Consider the following 12343-nt stretch of genomic DNA (forward strand, 5'->3'; position numbering starts at 1 on the left):
GTGATTGTTGGATTCCTCTGCCGTTCAGTTTACGATGAGGAAGATAAAGGAGGTGGATGTGGAGGCCCTTTCTCCCACCCCAGAATGCTCGGCTGAGACTGTGAGGAAGGTGAAGATGGCGCTACCTGAGGTAGGCCTCATAGCACTCAGCCAGGTTGACAATTTTTCATTTTTCACAGTTTGTTTTCGTGACTTGCTAAACTTCTTGTGTTCTGTTTGTGGGTGCGCTGCTCCTGTGTGGGTGTCTTTGGTATGTTTCTGTGTGTTCGTGCTTGTGTGGATTTGAATGTGTATGTGTGTGTGCAGGTGATGCAGACTCTGTGTGAGGCTGAGCAGGTGTGTGTGGAGCTGCAGCAGAGTGTGTCCGGGCTGGACTGTCGCCTGGCTGAGCTGCTTCACTGGGAGAGCGAGGCCAGGGAGCTGTATCACGTCCTGAAGGCCGCGGAACGCCGTGCTCCAGCCGGACAGGACTCCCGCGCCAGGGTAAGACTGACGCAACGCGGCCGAGGGGAAAGAGTCACACAAGGGACATTTAGTACACAGCAAAGCCTTTCTCACAGACGCTCTGTGTAGGAAATAAGCCTTGTAACATCTAGAACTGGTGTTAGGAGGGTTTTATCCTCCTTATAAGCCCCACAGCATTCTCTGCTGTGAGGGTTAACAGCTCGTGTGTTTCCGCTCTCTTCCTCTGTCAGATCTTGATCTCCCGAGGCCTTCAGCTGGAAGGCCAGGTGGTGACAGAGGAACAGGACCTCCAGGTGCTGGTGCTGACGGGGCAGAAGAACTCGCCCCTCCGCTACCTCATGGCCTCCGCCATGCAGGACCGGGTCAGAAGCTCCGTGGCCCAATCACAGGTCAGAACTCCTCTCGGTCTCTCTCTCTCGTGTGTATTGTGTTGTTTGTTGTTAATACTTTTTCTACATTTACATTTAGTTATTTAGCAGACTCTCTTATTCAGAGCGACTTACAGTAAGTACAGGGACATTCCCCCGAGGCAAGTAGGGTGAAGTGCCTTGCCCAGGGACACAACGTCATTTTGCATAGCTGGGAATCGAACCAGCAACCTTCTGACTTTTTCTTCTTCTTTTCTGTAAATGGTATAAATTTGAAATTGAAAAATGGGGAAAAAAACAAGATATATTTTTGTCTATGATTGTATAAATAGAAACACAAATGTAATACTGAAAGAAAAAATTAGTAAAAAAAAAAAAGTAAATATTTTCTGTCTGCTAAATTGGAACTTTGTCTGGATTCCAGGAGACTGTAGGCATGCTCAGCTCTCTGGGCTCCAGGAGAGACAGAAGCCCTCCAGGACACCAGCCTCCACCCAAGAAGTATGCCCAGACAGAGGATGGTGCGGAGGCCCAGACGCTCTCGTCTTTCCATCCCATGACTCCTGACCCGTCAGCCTGTCAGCCGCAGGAGCAGCGACAGACCCAGCCGGTGCCACAGATAGTAGTGCAGGAATACAGGGAGGAGACTAGCCCTCCACCTCTGTTGTACAGCTATTCTCAGGCTGTGACCCAGTCGATGGCCCACCCACGATCTCCTCCAGAGGGCCAGGTTCAGACCACACAGACCCAGCTCCAGACCCAGACCCAGCTCCAGACCCAGCTCCAGACCCAGACCCAGACCCAGCTCCAGACCCAGCTCCAGACCCAGCTCCAGACCCAGACCCAGACCCAGCGACTGGTACAGCAGCAGGTCTGTGAACAACAGGCACTCTCCCAGAGACAACAGCAACAGCAGCTTCCTGCCCAGTCTCAGGCGCAAGGCCAGGGCCCAGGCGAACCTACGTGCCAAGCTCCCACCTATTTAGCAACACAAGACCAGAAACGCGCTTTATCCCAGTCGCCTCAACCGACACGGCCTCTGACGCCCCAGGAGCTGCAGGTTAGGAAGGCACAGGCCAGCAAGAACCGACCCTGGCTGCAGAAGAAGACTCAAGATCAGGACCAGTCTCCAGGCCAGGTCCAGGCTCCTGCACAGGCCCAAATCCAGACAGAGAAACAGGTCCCTGTCCAGGTGGTCCCACAGCACACAGGAACCCCCAAGCCTGCTGTTCAGGCACAAGCCATGACTGTTACACCTTCACAGCCACAGCCCATAGCCCATATCCAGTCTCCCAGCCAAGCCCAACCCATGACCAAGAGCCTGCCTCAACCACTAACCACAACTCAAGGTCAAAATCAAATGAAGGTAGAGGAACCATCCTCAGCTCAACCTCAGGCTTCCAGCCAAGCCCAGATGCAGGGCGGGCCTCAGGCCAGGATGGTCCAGGGTCTGCAGCAGGTGAAGGCCCAGAGCAAGCCTTTACCAAAGGCTCTGCCACAGCCTCATGGCCCCATGAAGACACAGGGCCAGGGCCAGAAGCAGATTCAACCCCATCCCCAGGCCAAGGTCCAGCTCCAGGCCCAGCCCCAGCTCCAGGCCCAACTCCAGGCCCAGGGCCAGCTCCAGGCCCAGGCCCAAGTCAAGGTCCAGCCCTATCCCCAGCTCCAGGCCCAGCCCCAGCCCCAGCTCCAGGCCCAACTCCAGGCCCAGGGCCAGCTCCAGCTCCAGGCCGCGGCCCAGGCCCAAGCCAAGGTCCAGCCCTATCCCCAGCTCCAGGCCCAGCCCCAGCCCCAGCTCCAGGCCCAACTCCAGGCCCAGGGCCAGCTCCAGCTCCAGCTCCAGGCCCAGGCCCAGGCCCAAGCCAAGGTCCAGCCCTATCCCCAGCCCCAGGCCAAGGTCCAGCCCCAGCTCCAGGCCCAGCCCCAGCTCCAAGCCCAGCTCCAGCCCCAGACCCAGGCCAAGGTCCAACCCCAACTCCAGGTCCAGCCACAACTCCAGGTCCAGCCACAACTCCAGGCCCAGGCCCAGCCCCAGGCCAACATCCAACCCCAGAGCCAAATGCAAACCTATGCCCAGGCCCAGAACCAGAGGCAGATGCCGGTCCAGCACCAGGCCCAAGCCCAGGCCCAGGTCCACACATGGGCTCCAATCAGATCTCCCCTCCCCCTTGCTCCAGGCCAGCCACAGCCCTACACCCAGGGGTATCCCCTAGCCCAGTCCCCTCCCCAGCCATGGGCCCCAATCAGACCCGAGTCCCCCAGTTCACCTTACTCCCATACTAGGGGCCCTACCCATCCACTATTCCCAGTGAGAGCTCAGACTCCACCACAGGCCTATACTCAGACAATGGGCCTTGCTCACTGCCCTCAGTCCTATTCACCGGTCCAGTCTCCACCACCCCAGCAGTGGCCCTCAGTCAGGCCTCAGCAACCCTCCCAGGGCTATGCTCAGCCTGGGGGAGCTTACCCCCAGCCTCCTGCCCAGCCTGGAGGGCAACCCTGGATTCAACCTCCAACTCAGCTGCCTCCTCAGGGCCTCACGCAACAGCAGCCTCAGATGAGAGCCTACAACCTCCAGGCACAGCAAAGCCAGTTCCAGACTCAGTCTTGGGGGCAGCCCCAACGCCAACCTTACCCCCAGCCCCAGCCTCAGCCTCAACCCTATTCTTATTCCCAGCCTCAGGCTCAGCCTTTCCCCCAGCCCCAGCCCTATTCTCCATTCCAACCTAAAACCTACCCTCAACCCCAGTCTCCTTTCCAGCCCCAGCCCCAACTTCAGCCTCAAGCTCATCCTCAGTTGCAGCCTGCGTCCCAGCCCCAGACCTATCCTCAATACCAAGCCCAGCCAAATAAAGCCCAGTACCAGCCCTTACAGCAATCTAAGCCCTCCCAACCACTGCCCCAACAGCAGCCTCAGCCCCAGCCTCAGCCGCAACAGCAGCCTCAGCCCCAGCCTCAGCCCCAGCCTCAGCTCCAGCTCCAGCCCCAGCCTCAAAAGCAGATCCAACCCCAACAGCAGCCCCAGCCTCAGCCCCAACAGCGGCCTCAGCCCCAGCCCCAAAAGCAGATCCAACCCCAACAGCAGTCCCAGCCTCAGCTCCAGCCCCAGCCTCAGCTCCAGCCTCAGCCTCAGCCCCAGCCCCAAAAGCAGATCCAACCCCAACAGCAGCCTCAGCCTCAGCTCCAGTCCCAGCCTCAGCCCCAAAAGCAGCCTCAGTCCCAGCCACAGCCTCTTCCCCAACCCCAAAGGCAGGCCCAGCCTCAGCCCCAAAAGCAGCCTCAGACCCAGCCCCAACCGCAAACTCAGCCTCAACCCCATCAGCCCCAGGCCCAGCCCCAACCACAGCCCCAGCCCCAACCCCAACCACAGCCCCAATCCCAACCACAGCCCCAGCCCCAACAGATCCAGGCCTCTCCCGTTCTTCCTCAGTCTCCACCAGAGTCTCCAGAACTGCGCCTCAAGCCTCCCTCCCTAGCCCAGGCCCCCCCCCAGGCCTACACCGAGGCCTACCTCAAGGCCCAGGCCCTGGTCAGGAACCAGTTCGAGGAGGCCAAGCACTGCCTGCAGGAACACATCCTGGAGGCCATCAACGTGTTCAAGGACAAGCACGTCTCTCTCGAGCAGGCGGCCGTCAAAGAGGTAATCAAACTGGAGTAACATATTCATTGTCACTGCGGTTCGAACGCTGTGTTTCCACTCACTCTCCTCCTGCCTGCGTCTTCCTCAGGAGACCCTGCGCACGCTGGACCCCGAGCTGCTGGAAGAGTTCCTGCGGGCGGCCGAGGGCATGGAGGCCTTCTGCACCCTGCCCCAGCTCCGAGACATGGAGTTCTTCACCAAGTCAGTCAGGACACAGTGGGAGGTAAGCCACGAGCTGGCTTGTGTTGGGAGTTTCGAGTGTTGCTTGTGTTTGGTGCTAGAGCTACTGTAAATCCATAGAGATACAGCTGAAAGCTTTTTTTTTAATTTATTTTTTTAAGGTCAGTGTGTATTGAGAATGTACAGTAGTTGAGTAGCAGAGTTTCCTATAGAGAGTGTGTATGGAATGTGAGGTATGGAATGCTTGATGCTTGCATGCTTGTTAATTGAGCACCGGAACTCTAACTGTCACAACATTCCGAGTGATGTCATGTCTTTGATTGCCTTTACATTTTATCATCCAGGCTGTGAGAGCTGAGATAAGCACCTTTGTACTGCATATGAGATTTGAACTAAAGCGAAAAGACTTTGTTAGTGCTGCCTTGCAGTGTGAGATGCACTTTAACACAAACCCATCCAAAGCACAGGTAATTGACTATCTCACTAACTTTGTGGCATGTTTTGGTTGATTGGATCCCACGGGACAAGACTGCATTTTCTTTTTCTTTTCTCATAATCCTTTAGAAGTTGTATAAACATCTGTTGGGTAATTGGTTTGGCTGGGTCGTTGGTTTCATCATCTTCTCTATCTGGTGTCGGCTGCCCCCTGCTGGGTTGTTGATTACATTGAAATATTTAATGACTGAGTAATGATTCAGCATTCCCAAGCGGAAAAAGAGTATACTTACATTTTATTTAAACGTGTCAAATAAGAGCTTAAAACATTTTCACACAATTACCCACATTACCACACATTTCGAAGTGTACTTAAAATTTACAGATTTAGTACATTCACATACTTATTGAAATCCTCAATATATTTTGTTATCGTAAGTATTACAGAATATCACGTTTAAGGGCTTAAGTTGAAAGCCCTTAAACTCGAAATATACTTTAAGTGTAATATCAGTTTTCTTGGGTGGGTATGCTGACTGTCTGGCTGTGTCTGCAGGCGTGCTTCTCGGCCGAGGGCAGTCTGGCCCAGGCCGGCCTGCACCTGGAGGCCCTGAAGGAGCTGTGCGACACCCTGAGCCCCGAGGACGCCCACCTGCTGGCCCAGGCTCAGCTCAGGGAGTGTGAGAAGAGGCTGGCTGCCATCCAGCGCCAGTTCAGCGGGGACAGGGACACCCCTGACTCTGGGTGAGACAGTCATTGCAGATACGGGAGTCAGGTGGCTGAGCGGTGAGGGAGTCGGGCTAGTAATCCGAAGGTTGCCAGTTCGATTCCCGGTCATGCAAACTGACGTTGTGTCCTTGGGCAAGGCACTTCACCCTACTTGCCTCGGGGGAATGTCCCTGTACTGACTGTAAGTCGCTCTGGATAAGAGCGTCTGCTAAATGACTAAATGTAAATATATGTATATTGCGTGTACATGCAGGTGTACACAAATCCCTTGACTGGGGGTGAGACATGGATTAGAAATTTTAATTTGAAAGACACTTGGTAGTGGACGTGAGATTCTGTACATACATTTAGTCATTTAGCAGACGCTCTTATCCAGAGCGACTTACAGTAAGTACAGGGACATTCCCCCCTGAGGCAAGTAGGGTGAAGTGCCTTGCCCAAGGACACAACGTCATTTTGCACGGCCGGGAATCGAACTGGCAACCTTCGGATTACTAGCCCGATTCCCTAACCGCTCAGCCACCTGACTCACCTGACATACGCACGCACACACGTATATGCATGTACATGCACGTGTACACAAATCCCTTGACTGGGGGTGAGACATGGATTTGAAATTTGAATGACACTTGCGATTTGAACTTGAACTTACCGTTTTATACTTCTCTCCACCAGGAACTCTGCCGACATCAGTCAAGACCTGACACAACTGAAAGAATCTCCCATGAAGATTGACAAACCACAAAGCTCTGAGGTAATGAGCTGAATTATTTACCAAATGTCATACTATTTTAAGACATATCAAATCAAATCAAAATGTATTTGTATAGCCCTTTTTACAAGCAATGTCACAGAGGGCTTCACATATGCCCATAGAACTGCCCCTCAACCAACGTAAACCCTCAAGGAAGACAAGGAAAAACTCCAAGGAAATTTTTTTTTTTTACTCTCTTCTTAGGTATCAAAGATTTTCGTGAAGACAAGTTCTTTTGAAAAGAAGGAGATGGAGAAGCAAACAGATGCTGTGAAAGAGGACGATCCAGCCAAGAAGGAGGCTGTGGAAAGGTAGACGTGTTTCAGAAACAGACCTCGTCTATGGCAGCTTTGTACCATAGTAGTAACTCAGATTTATACCATCAGATATGAGACGTCCAAGAAGGCTTTGCAGGTCCAACTCTCCAAGAATGAACTCAGCATCCAGAAAGATCTCCCGTCTGACTCGGTCTCTCTCAAAGACCTGCACACGCGACTTCAGGAAATACAGGTACGCAGTCAACTCAGCTGTCATCAGAAAGTACAGTGTGTACAGTTATCCTCAATCTGATCCATTAGGGGTGGGAATCTCTTGGTACCTCACGATTCGAAGCGATTCTTGGGGTCACGATTCGATAAAAAATAGATTCACGATTTTATAATTTTTGTAATACATTTTTTTTTTTTTATAAAAAATGAATCGATGTGAATCGCTAAATGACTGAATCGCGATTCATATGTGAATCAATTTTTCCCCCCACCCCAGGCCTTGAGATGCGAAACTGAGTCCCTGTGGACGGAGTATGGGAACCATCTGTCCCAGCTCAGACGACATGGGGGTGTGGATCAGGAGAGGGCGGCGGTGCAGGAGCAGTGGCGAGGCCAGCAGGCCAGTCTGCAGAAGAGGGGCAGCTCTCTGGGGGCTGCCCTCCGGCAGATAGACTCCACCGAGAACCACATGGTGGACTTCTCTGAACGCCTGGACCGCTTCATCAGACAGCCCAAGGACATCAGCGCGTTCACGCTGGCCAACACCAACATCCTGACTGACATCCGGGTAAGTTATAGTGAAAACCTATAGGAAACCTCTCGTCAGGCTTGTGTTGAATTTTTCCCCCGATAAAGCAGCCTCTTTCTCTGGAAAGGCTGCGATAAACCAATAAAGGGAACAGTTTATGAATGGATATTGCTCTTTGAAGTGTACACATACTGAAGCATTAGACATGTCCTTTCTGGCCTCTGATATCATAGGACCTGGATGAGAGCATTCAGAGTGAACTGGACCAGCTGTCCAGGTTAGACTCGGAGCCCAACGAACTGGACCCGAGAGATCGCTCTCCTCTGATCCGGGAGGTGGAGACCCACAAGACCAGCCTGGACCAGCTCAGACAGCAGGTCCGCAAGAGCGAGGCCGCCGCCCGGGCCCTGGACCGCTTCCTCATGTCCCTGCGCACGGTGGAGCAGGACATCGTCGGGGTGCAGAGCTCCCCCTGCAGCAGCGTCGGGCTACTGCAGGAGTGCCGCTCCAAACTGGCCCTCAGCAGGCAGAGCGTGGCCAGCCTCGGGGACAAGGCCCCCCAGCTGGACCTGCTGCTGCAGGGGGCCAGGCTGTCTGTGACCAGGGACGGGGCCCCTGCCTCCTGCCTGGACATGGTGTCCTCCCTGGTGGTGAGGCTGGAGGAGGCTGGCGTCCGCCTGGCCTCCCAGCAGCAGGTGGTGCAGAAGGAGCAGGAGAGCCGGTCCCTGGGCTTGAGGAGGAGGGCTCTGTTGGGGGAGCTGAGGAAGGTGCAGGAGGCCGCCGAGAGGCAGGGGCTGAAGGAGCCCACCATGCCGGCCGTGCAGCAGAGGTGCGTCTTTCTAAACTTTGGTTGACGAAGAATGTTTAAAGAAAATCTAAAGTCCTTACAGACAATTCACAACAAACACACAAATGTTGAGTAGCCTAGATTCGAACCCCGTGTAACCCCGCTCTCTCTCTGCAGGCTGCGGGCTCTGGCCGACCTGGAGGGTCAGCTGCAGGCCCAGCGCCCGGAGCTGCAGAGCCTCAGGGAGGCCCGGGGGAGGCCGGAGGCCGGGGAGAACCCCCTGCAGGAGCTGGAGACCCAGTGGGAGGACGCCCAGAGAGCGGTGACTGACAGGTAGGGAGGGGGAGGGGCTGAGAGCTGTGATTGACAGGTAGGGGGGGCGGGGCTGAGAGCTGTGATTGACAGGTAGGGAGGGGGAGGGGCTGAGAGATGTGATTGACAGGTAGGGAGGGGGAGGGGCTGAGAGCTGTGATTGACAGGTAGGGAGGAGAACGGGCTGAGGAGAGATGAAGAGAAAAATGATGGATCAGATAGGTGCAAGAGACTATGGTGAGCTGTTAATGAAATGAACGTACACTAATAATAACAGATCATGAAACATTGTCTCGCAGACGAGAACAGTGCAGCGTCCTGATGGAACTGCTGAAGAAGTTCCAGAGTTGCCGTAGTTACCTCAGTAACACCATGCAGAGGGCAGAGCAGACGGTCTGTGAACAGGCCTCCTACATGGGCAGAGAAAACCTTCAGAGACTCATAGCAAAGGTGACCCCCCCCCACACGCACACACACACACAAACACACAGTGTATTCAATGATGAATACTACTGTATGATACTTTAGTCATGCCAGTGATTCATGTATCAACCACGAGACGATAACTCCTCCTTCAACGCCCCTGTGTGTCTTGTGTTCTCCTGCGTGCCCAGGTCTGTGGCATCAAGGAGGATCTGGGCGGTCTGGGAGCAGGCATGGAGGAGATGAGAGGGGTGTGCAGGCAGCTGCAGTCTCACCTGAAGAAGATCCCTGACTGCAGCGAGGCTCCGTTTGAGGCTGAGGCTGATGCTCTGGTGGACCGCTGGCTGGATGTAAGAGCTCTGATCCTGCCCCAGGACACCGGGGTCCCCGGGACACCGGGGTGGTGCACCTCCATCCCCAGACAGATCTCATATTTACATTTACATTTAGTCATTTAGCAGACGCTCTTATCCAGAGCGACTTACAGTAAGTACAGGGACATACCCCCGAGGCAAGTAGGGTGAAGTGCCTTGCCCAAGGACACAACGTCAGTTGGCATGACCGGGAATCGAACTGGCAACCTTCGGATTACTAGCCCGATTCCCTCACCGCTCAGCCATCTTACTCCTGATATTTCAATATGAATTCATGTATTTTTTTTTTATATATATATTTTGGGGGGCATTTTTTATGCTTCATTGGACAGTTTGTAAATGAAGTGTGACAGGAATTGTAGGGAGAGAGAGGGCGTGAGTTCATTCAGCAAAGGGCCAACGCCAGATTTGAACCCAGGGTGCTACAGTAAGGCCTCAGCCTACATGATACCTGTCTGTCAGAGAGAACTGGTCGTCTGCATTGTTACCAAGTGTCGCTGTGTGTCGTCTGTCCCAGGTGACAGAGAAGACGGACTCCCACGCGGACAACCTGCGGGTGGGGCTGGAGCTGTGGGACAAGCAGCTGGGGCTGGGCGCCGAAGTGGACAGCTGGGCCGGAGCCAAGCTGGCCCTGTTTGCAGACAGCCACCCCTTCCACAGCGAAGAACAAGTTCTAGCCATGAGGGTGAGTCACAGGCTTTATCGCGAGCCGTCGTTACAGGCAAGGACTGCAAAGTGTCGTGTGCTACCGTGACCTTTATACACGTGTCGTCCCAGGATGAGATCAACGCGTACGAGGAGAACATCGAGCGCTTCCACAGGAAGTCCCTGGAGATCCAGGAGCTGCTTCTGAGCCAGGAGGCCCCGCTGGAGCTGCAGGTGAGGACGGGCGCAGCCAAGCCCCACCTGGGAGACACGGCTCAATAATTACACGTGACCTTACACGTGACCGCTAAGCTCCGCCTTTCCTCTGAACCCCCTCCCCCCACCCCTCCCCACCAGGTGATGGAGACCCAGCTGAGGAAGAGGATGGAGCAGGTGAAGGAGCTGTTCTCGGACAGCACTGACGTCTTCCAGGAGCTGGTTGCGGTGAAGAGACACCTGGCAGACAGGATGGCAGAGTGCCAGGCTGCCCTCCGCACCATCCAGACCTCAGTCGGCACCATCCCTGCATCCGACCCCCAGGCGCCCGCCCAGATACAGGTACCTCACCCCCTGTGGTCGCCCAGCCATCCACATGACAACTGCTTTTTGTTCTATGCCATATCAAATTTAAGTGATTTTTTTTTGTTTTGAGTTGGCTTATGCCTTAAGCAAGTACATGTGGCTTCCAGCTCAGTAAGAACATTTCACTTGAAAAGATTTCTTAAAATAATGTGTTGTTTCCATAAAATTAAATCAATAGGTTAGCCATGTAGTCTATAATCAAGTCAAACTAGATTATAAATCAAAAAACAAGATGATCACACAGAGTTAGATGTACAGTTTTAGCAGTACGGTATGTGTGTGTGTGTGTGTGTGCAGGACGTGTGTGAGCAATTGCAGGTCCAGGAGGAGCTGGCTGCGTCCGTGCTGAAGGAGGTCAGCCTGGTGTCCAGCGTGGCCAGCCCCCAGGTGCTGCAGGCCCTGTCTGCAGACTGCAGCCGCCTCAGGGAGGCTGTGGACTACACCAAGGACATGGTTCACCTGAAGAGGGAGGAGGGAGAGAAGGGCCTTCTCAAGCTCATCAACGGTAAAATAACCCGACAGATCTTTCTAGAAATACAGAAAAACCGAAAAAGCTAAGCTAGCGTTTAAATGCTGAGCCTTTCCATCTTTTTCTCTTCCGGTTTTCCCTCAGACGAGAGCCAGTCCTTTGAAGAGTGGTTCCAGGACCTGCAGCTGTCAGTCAACGAGTGCTTTGAGAACCCGGAGCACAGACAGGATATGGAGGCATCCTTGCAGAGGCTCAAAGTGAGTGAACATCGCCATGCCAGGCCTTTTTTCAATAATCTGACTGTGGACCAGAGACACAAAGTGTCCGATGACTCATATTCCATCCTGGTTCCACCTGCCAGGGGTTCCTGTCCTCCAAAGCGGGGGAGAACCGTCTGGGCGCGCTGCGGCAGCACGTGGAGCGTGGCCGTGGGCAGGTCCCCTCCCAGCAGCTGGCCCAGCTGACCTCCTGGCTGCAGGAGCAGGCAGAGGAGCTAGCGGCGCTCCGAGCCCACTGCCAGGGCAGATGGGACCAGCTGGACTCCACCCTCAGCACCCTCAACAGGTTAGGACTCTAATGCTGGAACCACTTCCTGTGAAAGTGTCTATCTGGCCATGTCATGGAACATGTTTCTTGTCGTTTGGCGTTCTACAGCCTTCAGGAGGAACACGTCCGATTCCGCGAGTGGCTTCAGGCTCGAGAGCATCAGGCAGCCGACGGCGGACACCTCGACGACCTTCTCAAAGACGTTCACGGTCAAAGGTGAGCTCAGGGCTTCTCGACCGGTGAAGATACCCGAGGTGGTTGTCAGAGTGGCAACAGTGTGTCTTCTGTGTGTTCCAGCGCCAGACTGGAGGTCCTCGGCGACCTGCTGGCGTCCGTGCGGAGGCAGGGTCTGAGAGCCGACAACCTCCTGAAGGACAGCGACAACCTGCTGCAGCGCCACCGGAACCTGGAGGCCAGGCTGCAGCACCAGGCCGAGGCTCTGGAGGCCCTGGAGGGGGAATGTCGAGGGTTGCACACCCAGGCAAAGAGCACCGAAGCCTGGGTGAAAAGCTTGCAGCAACGCCTCCTTTTCCAGGGCAGCGAGACCCATGCTGCAGAGAGGACACGCATAACACAGGTCAGTCTGTTAGGAGCTGGAGTAACAACGTATAAAGAGT

General features: G+C 54.5%; 1 protein-coding gene across 1 annotated transcript in view; it reads left to right on the forward strand.

Annotated features, from left to right (window-relative positions):
• syne2b (spectrin repeat containing, nuclear envelope 2b) overlaps positions 1–12343 on the forward strand; it is an 84246-nt gene that overhangs the window by 9809 nt on the left and 62094 nt on the right. The window contains exons 19-41 of the mRNA XM_067243248.1: positions 29–130; positions 307–483; positions 696–854; positions 1258–4473; positions 4562–4696; positions 4998–5120; positions 5645–5832; positions 6493–6571; positions 6776–6882; positions 6958–7081; positions 7337–7627; positions 7822–8417; positions 8553–8708; positions 8987–9137; positions 9302–9460; positions 10002–10169; positions 10262–10363; positions 10487–10687; positions 11009–11216; positions 11325–11437; positions 11542–11744; positions 11835–11942; positions 12024–12303. Coding sequence (XP_067099349.1) covers positions 29–130; positions 307–483; positions 696–854; positions 1258–4473; positions 4562–4696; positions 4998–5120; positions 5645–5832; positions 6493–6571; positions 6776–6882; positions 6958–7081; positions 7337–7627; positions 7822–8417; positions 8553–8708; positions 8987–9137; positions 9302–9460; positions 10002–10169; positions 10262–10363; positions 10487–10687; positions 11009–11216; positions 11325–11437; positions 11542–11744; positions 11835–11942; positions 12024–12303 — 7146 coding nt within the window. The remainder of the gene's footprint in view (positions 1–28; positions 131–306; positions 484–695; positions 855–1257; positions 4474–4561; positions 4697–4997; positions 5121–5644; positions 5833–6492; positions 6572–6775; positions 6883–6957; positions 7082–7336; positions 7628–7821; positions 8418–8552; positions 8709–8986; positions 9138–9301; positions 9461–10001; positions 10170–10261; positions 10364–10486; positions 10688–11008; positions 11217–11324; positions 11438–11541; positions 11745–11834; positions 11943–12023; positions 12304–12343) is intronic.

The sequence above is a fragment of the Osmerus mordax genome, chromosome 9 (assembly GCF_038355195.1).
Source record: "Osmerus mordax isolate fOsmMor3 chromosome 9, fOsmMor3.pri, whole genome shotgun sequence".
Lineage (NCBI taxonomy): Eukaryota > Metazoa > Chordata > Actinopteri > Osmeriformes > Osmeridae > Osmerus > Osmerus mordax.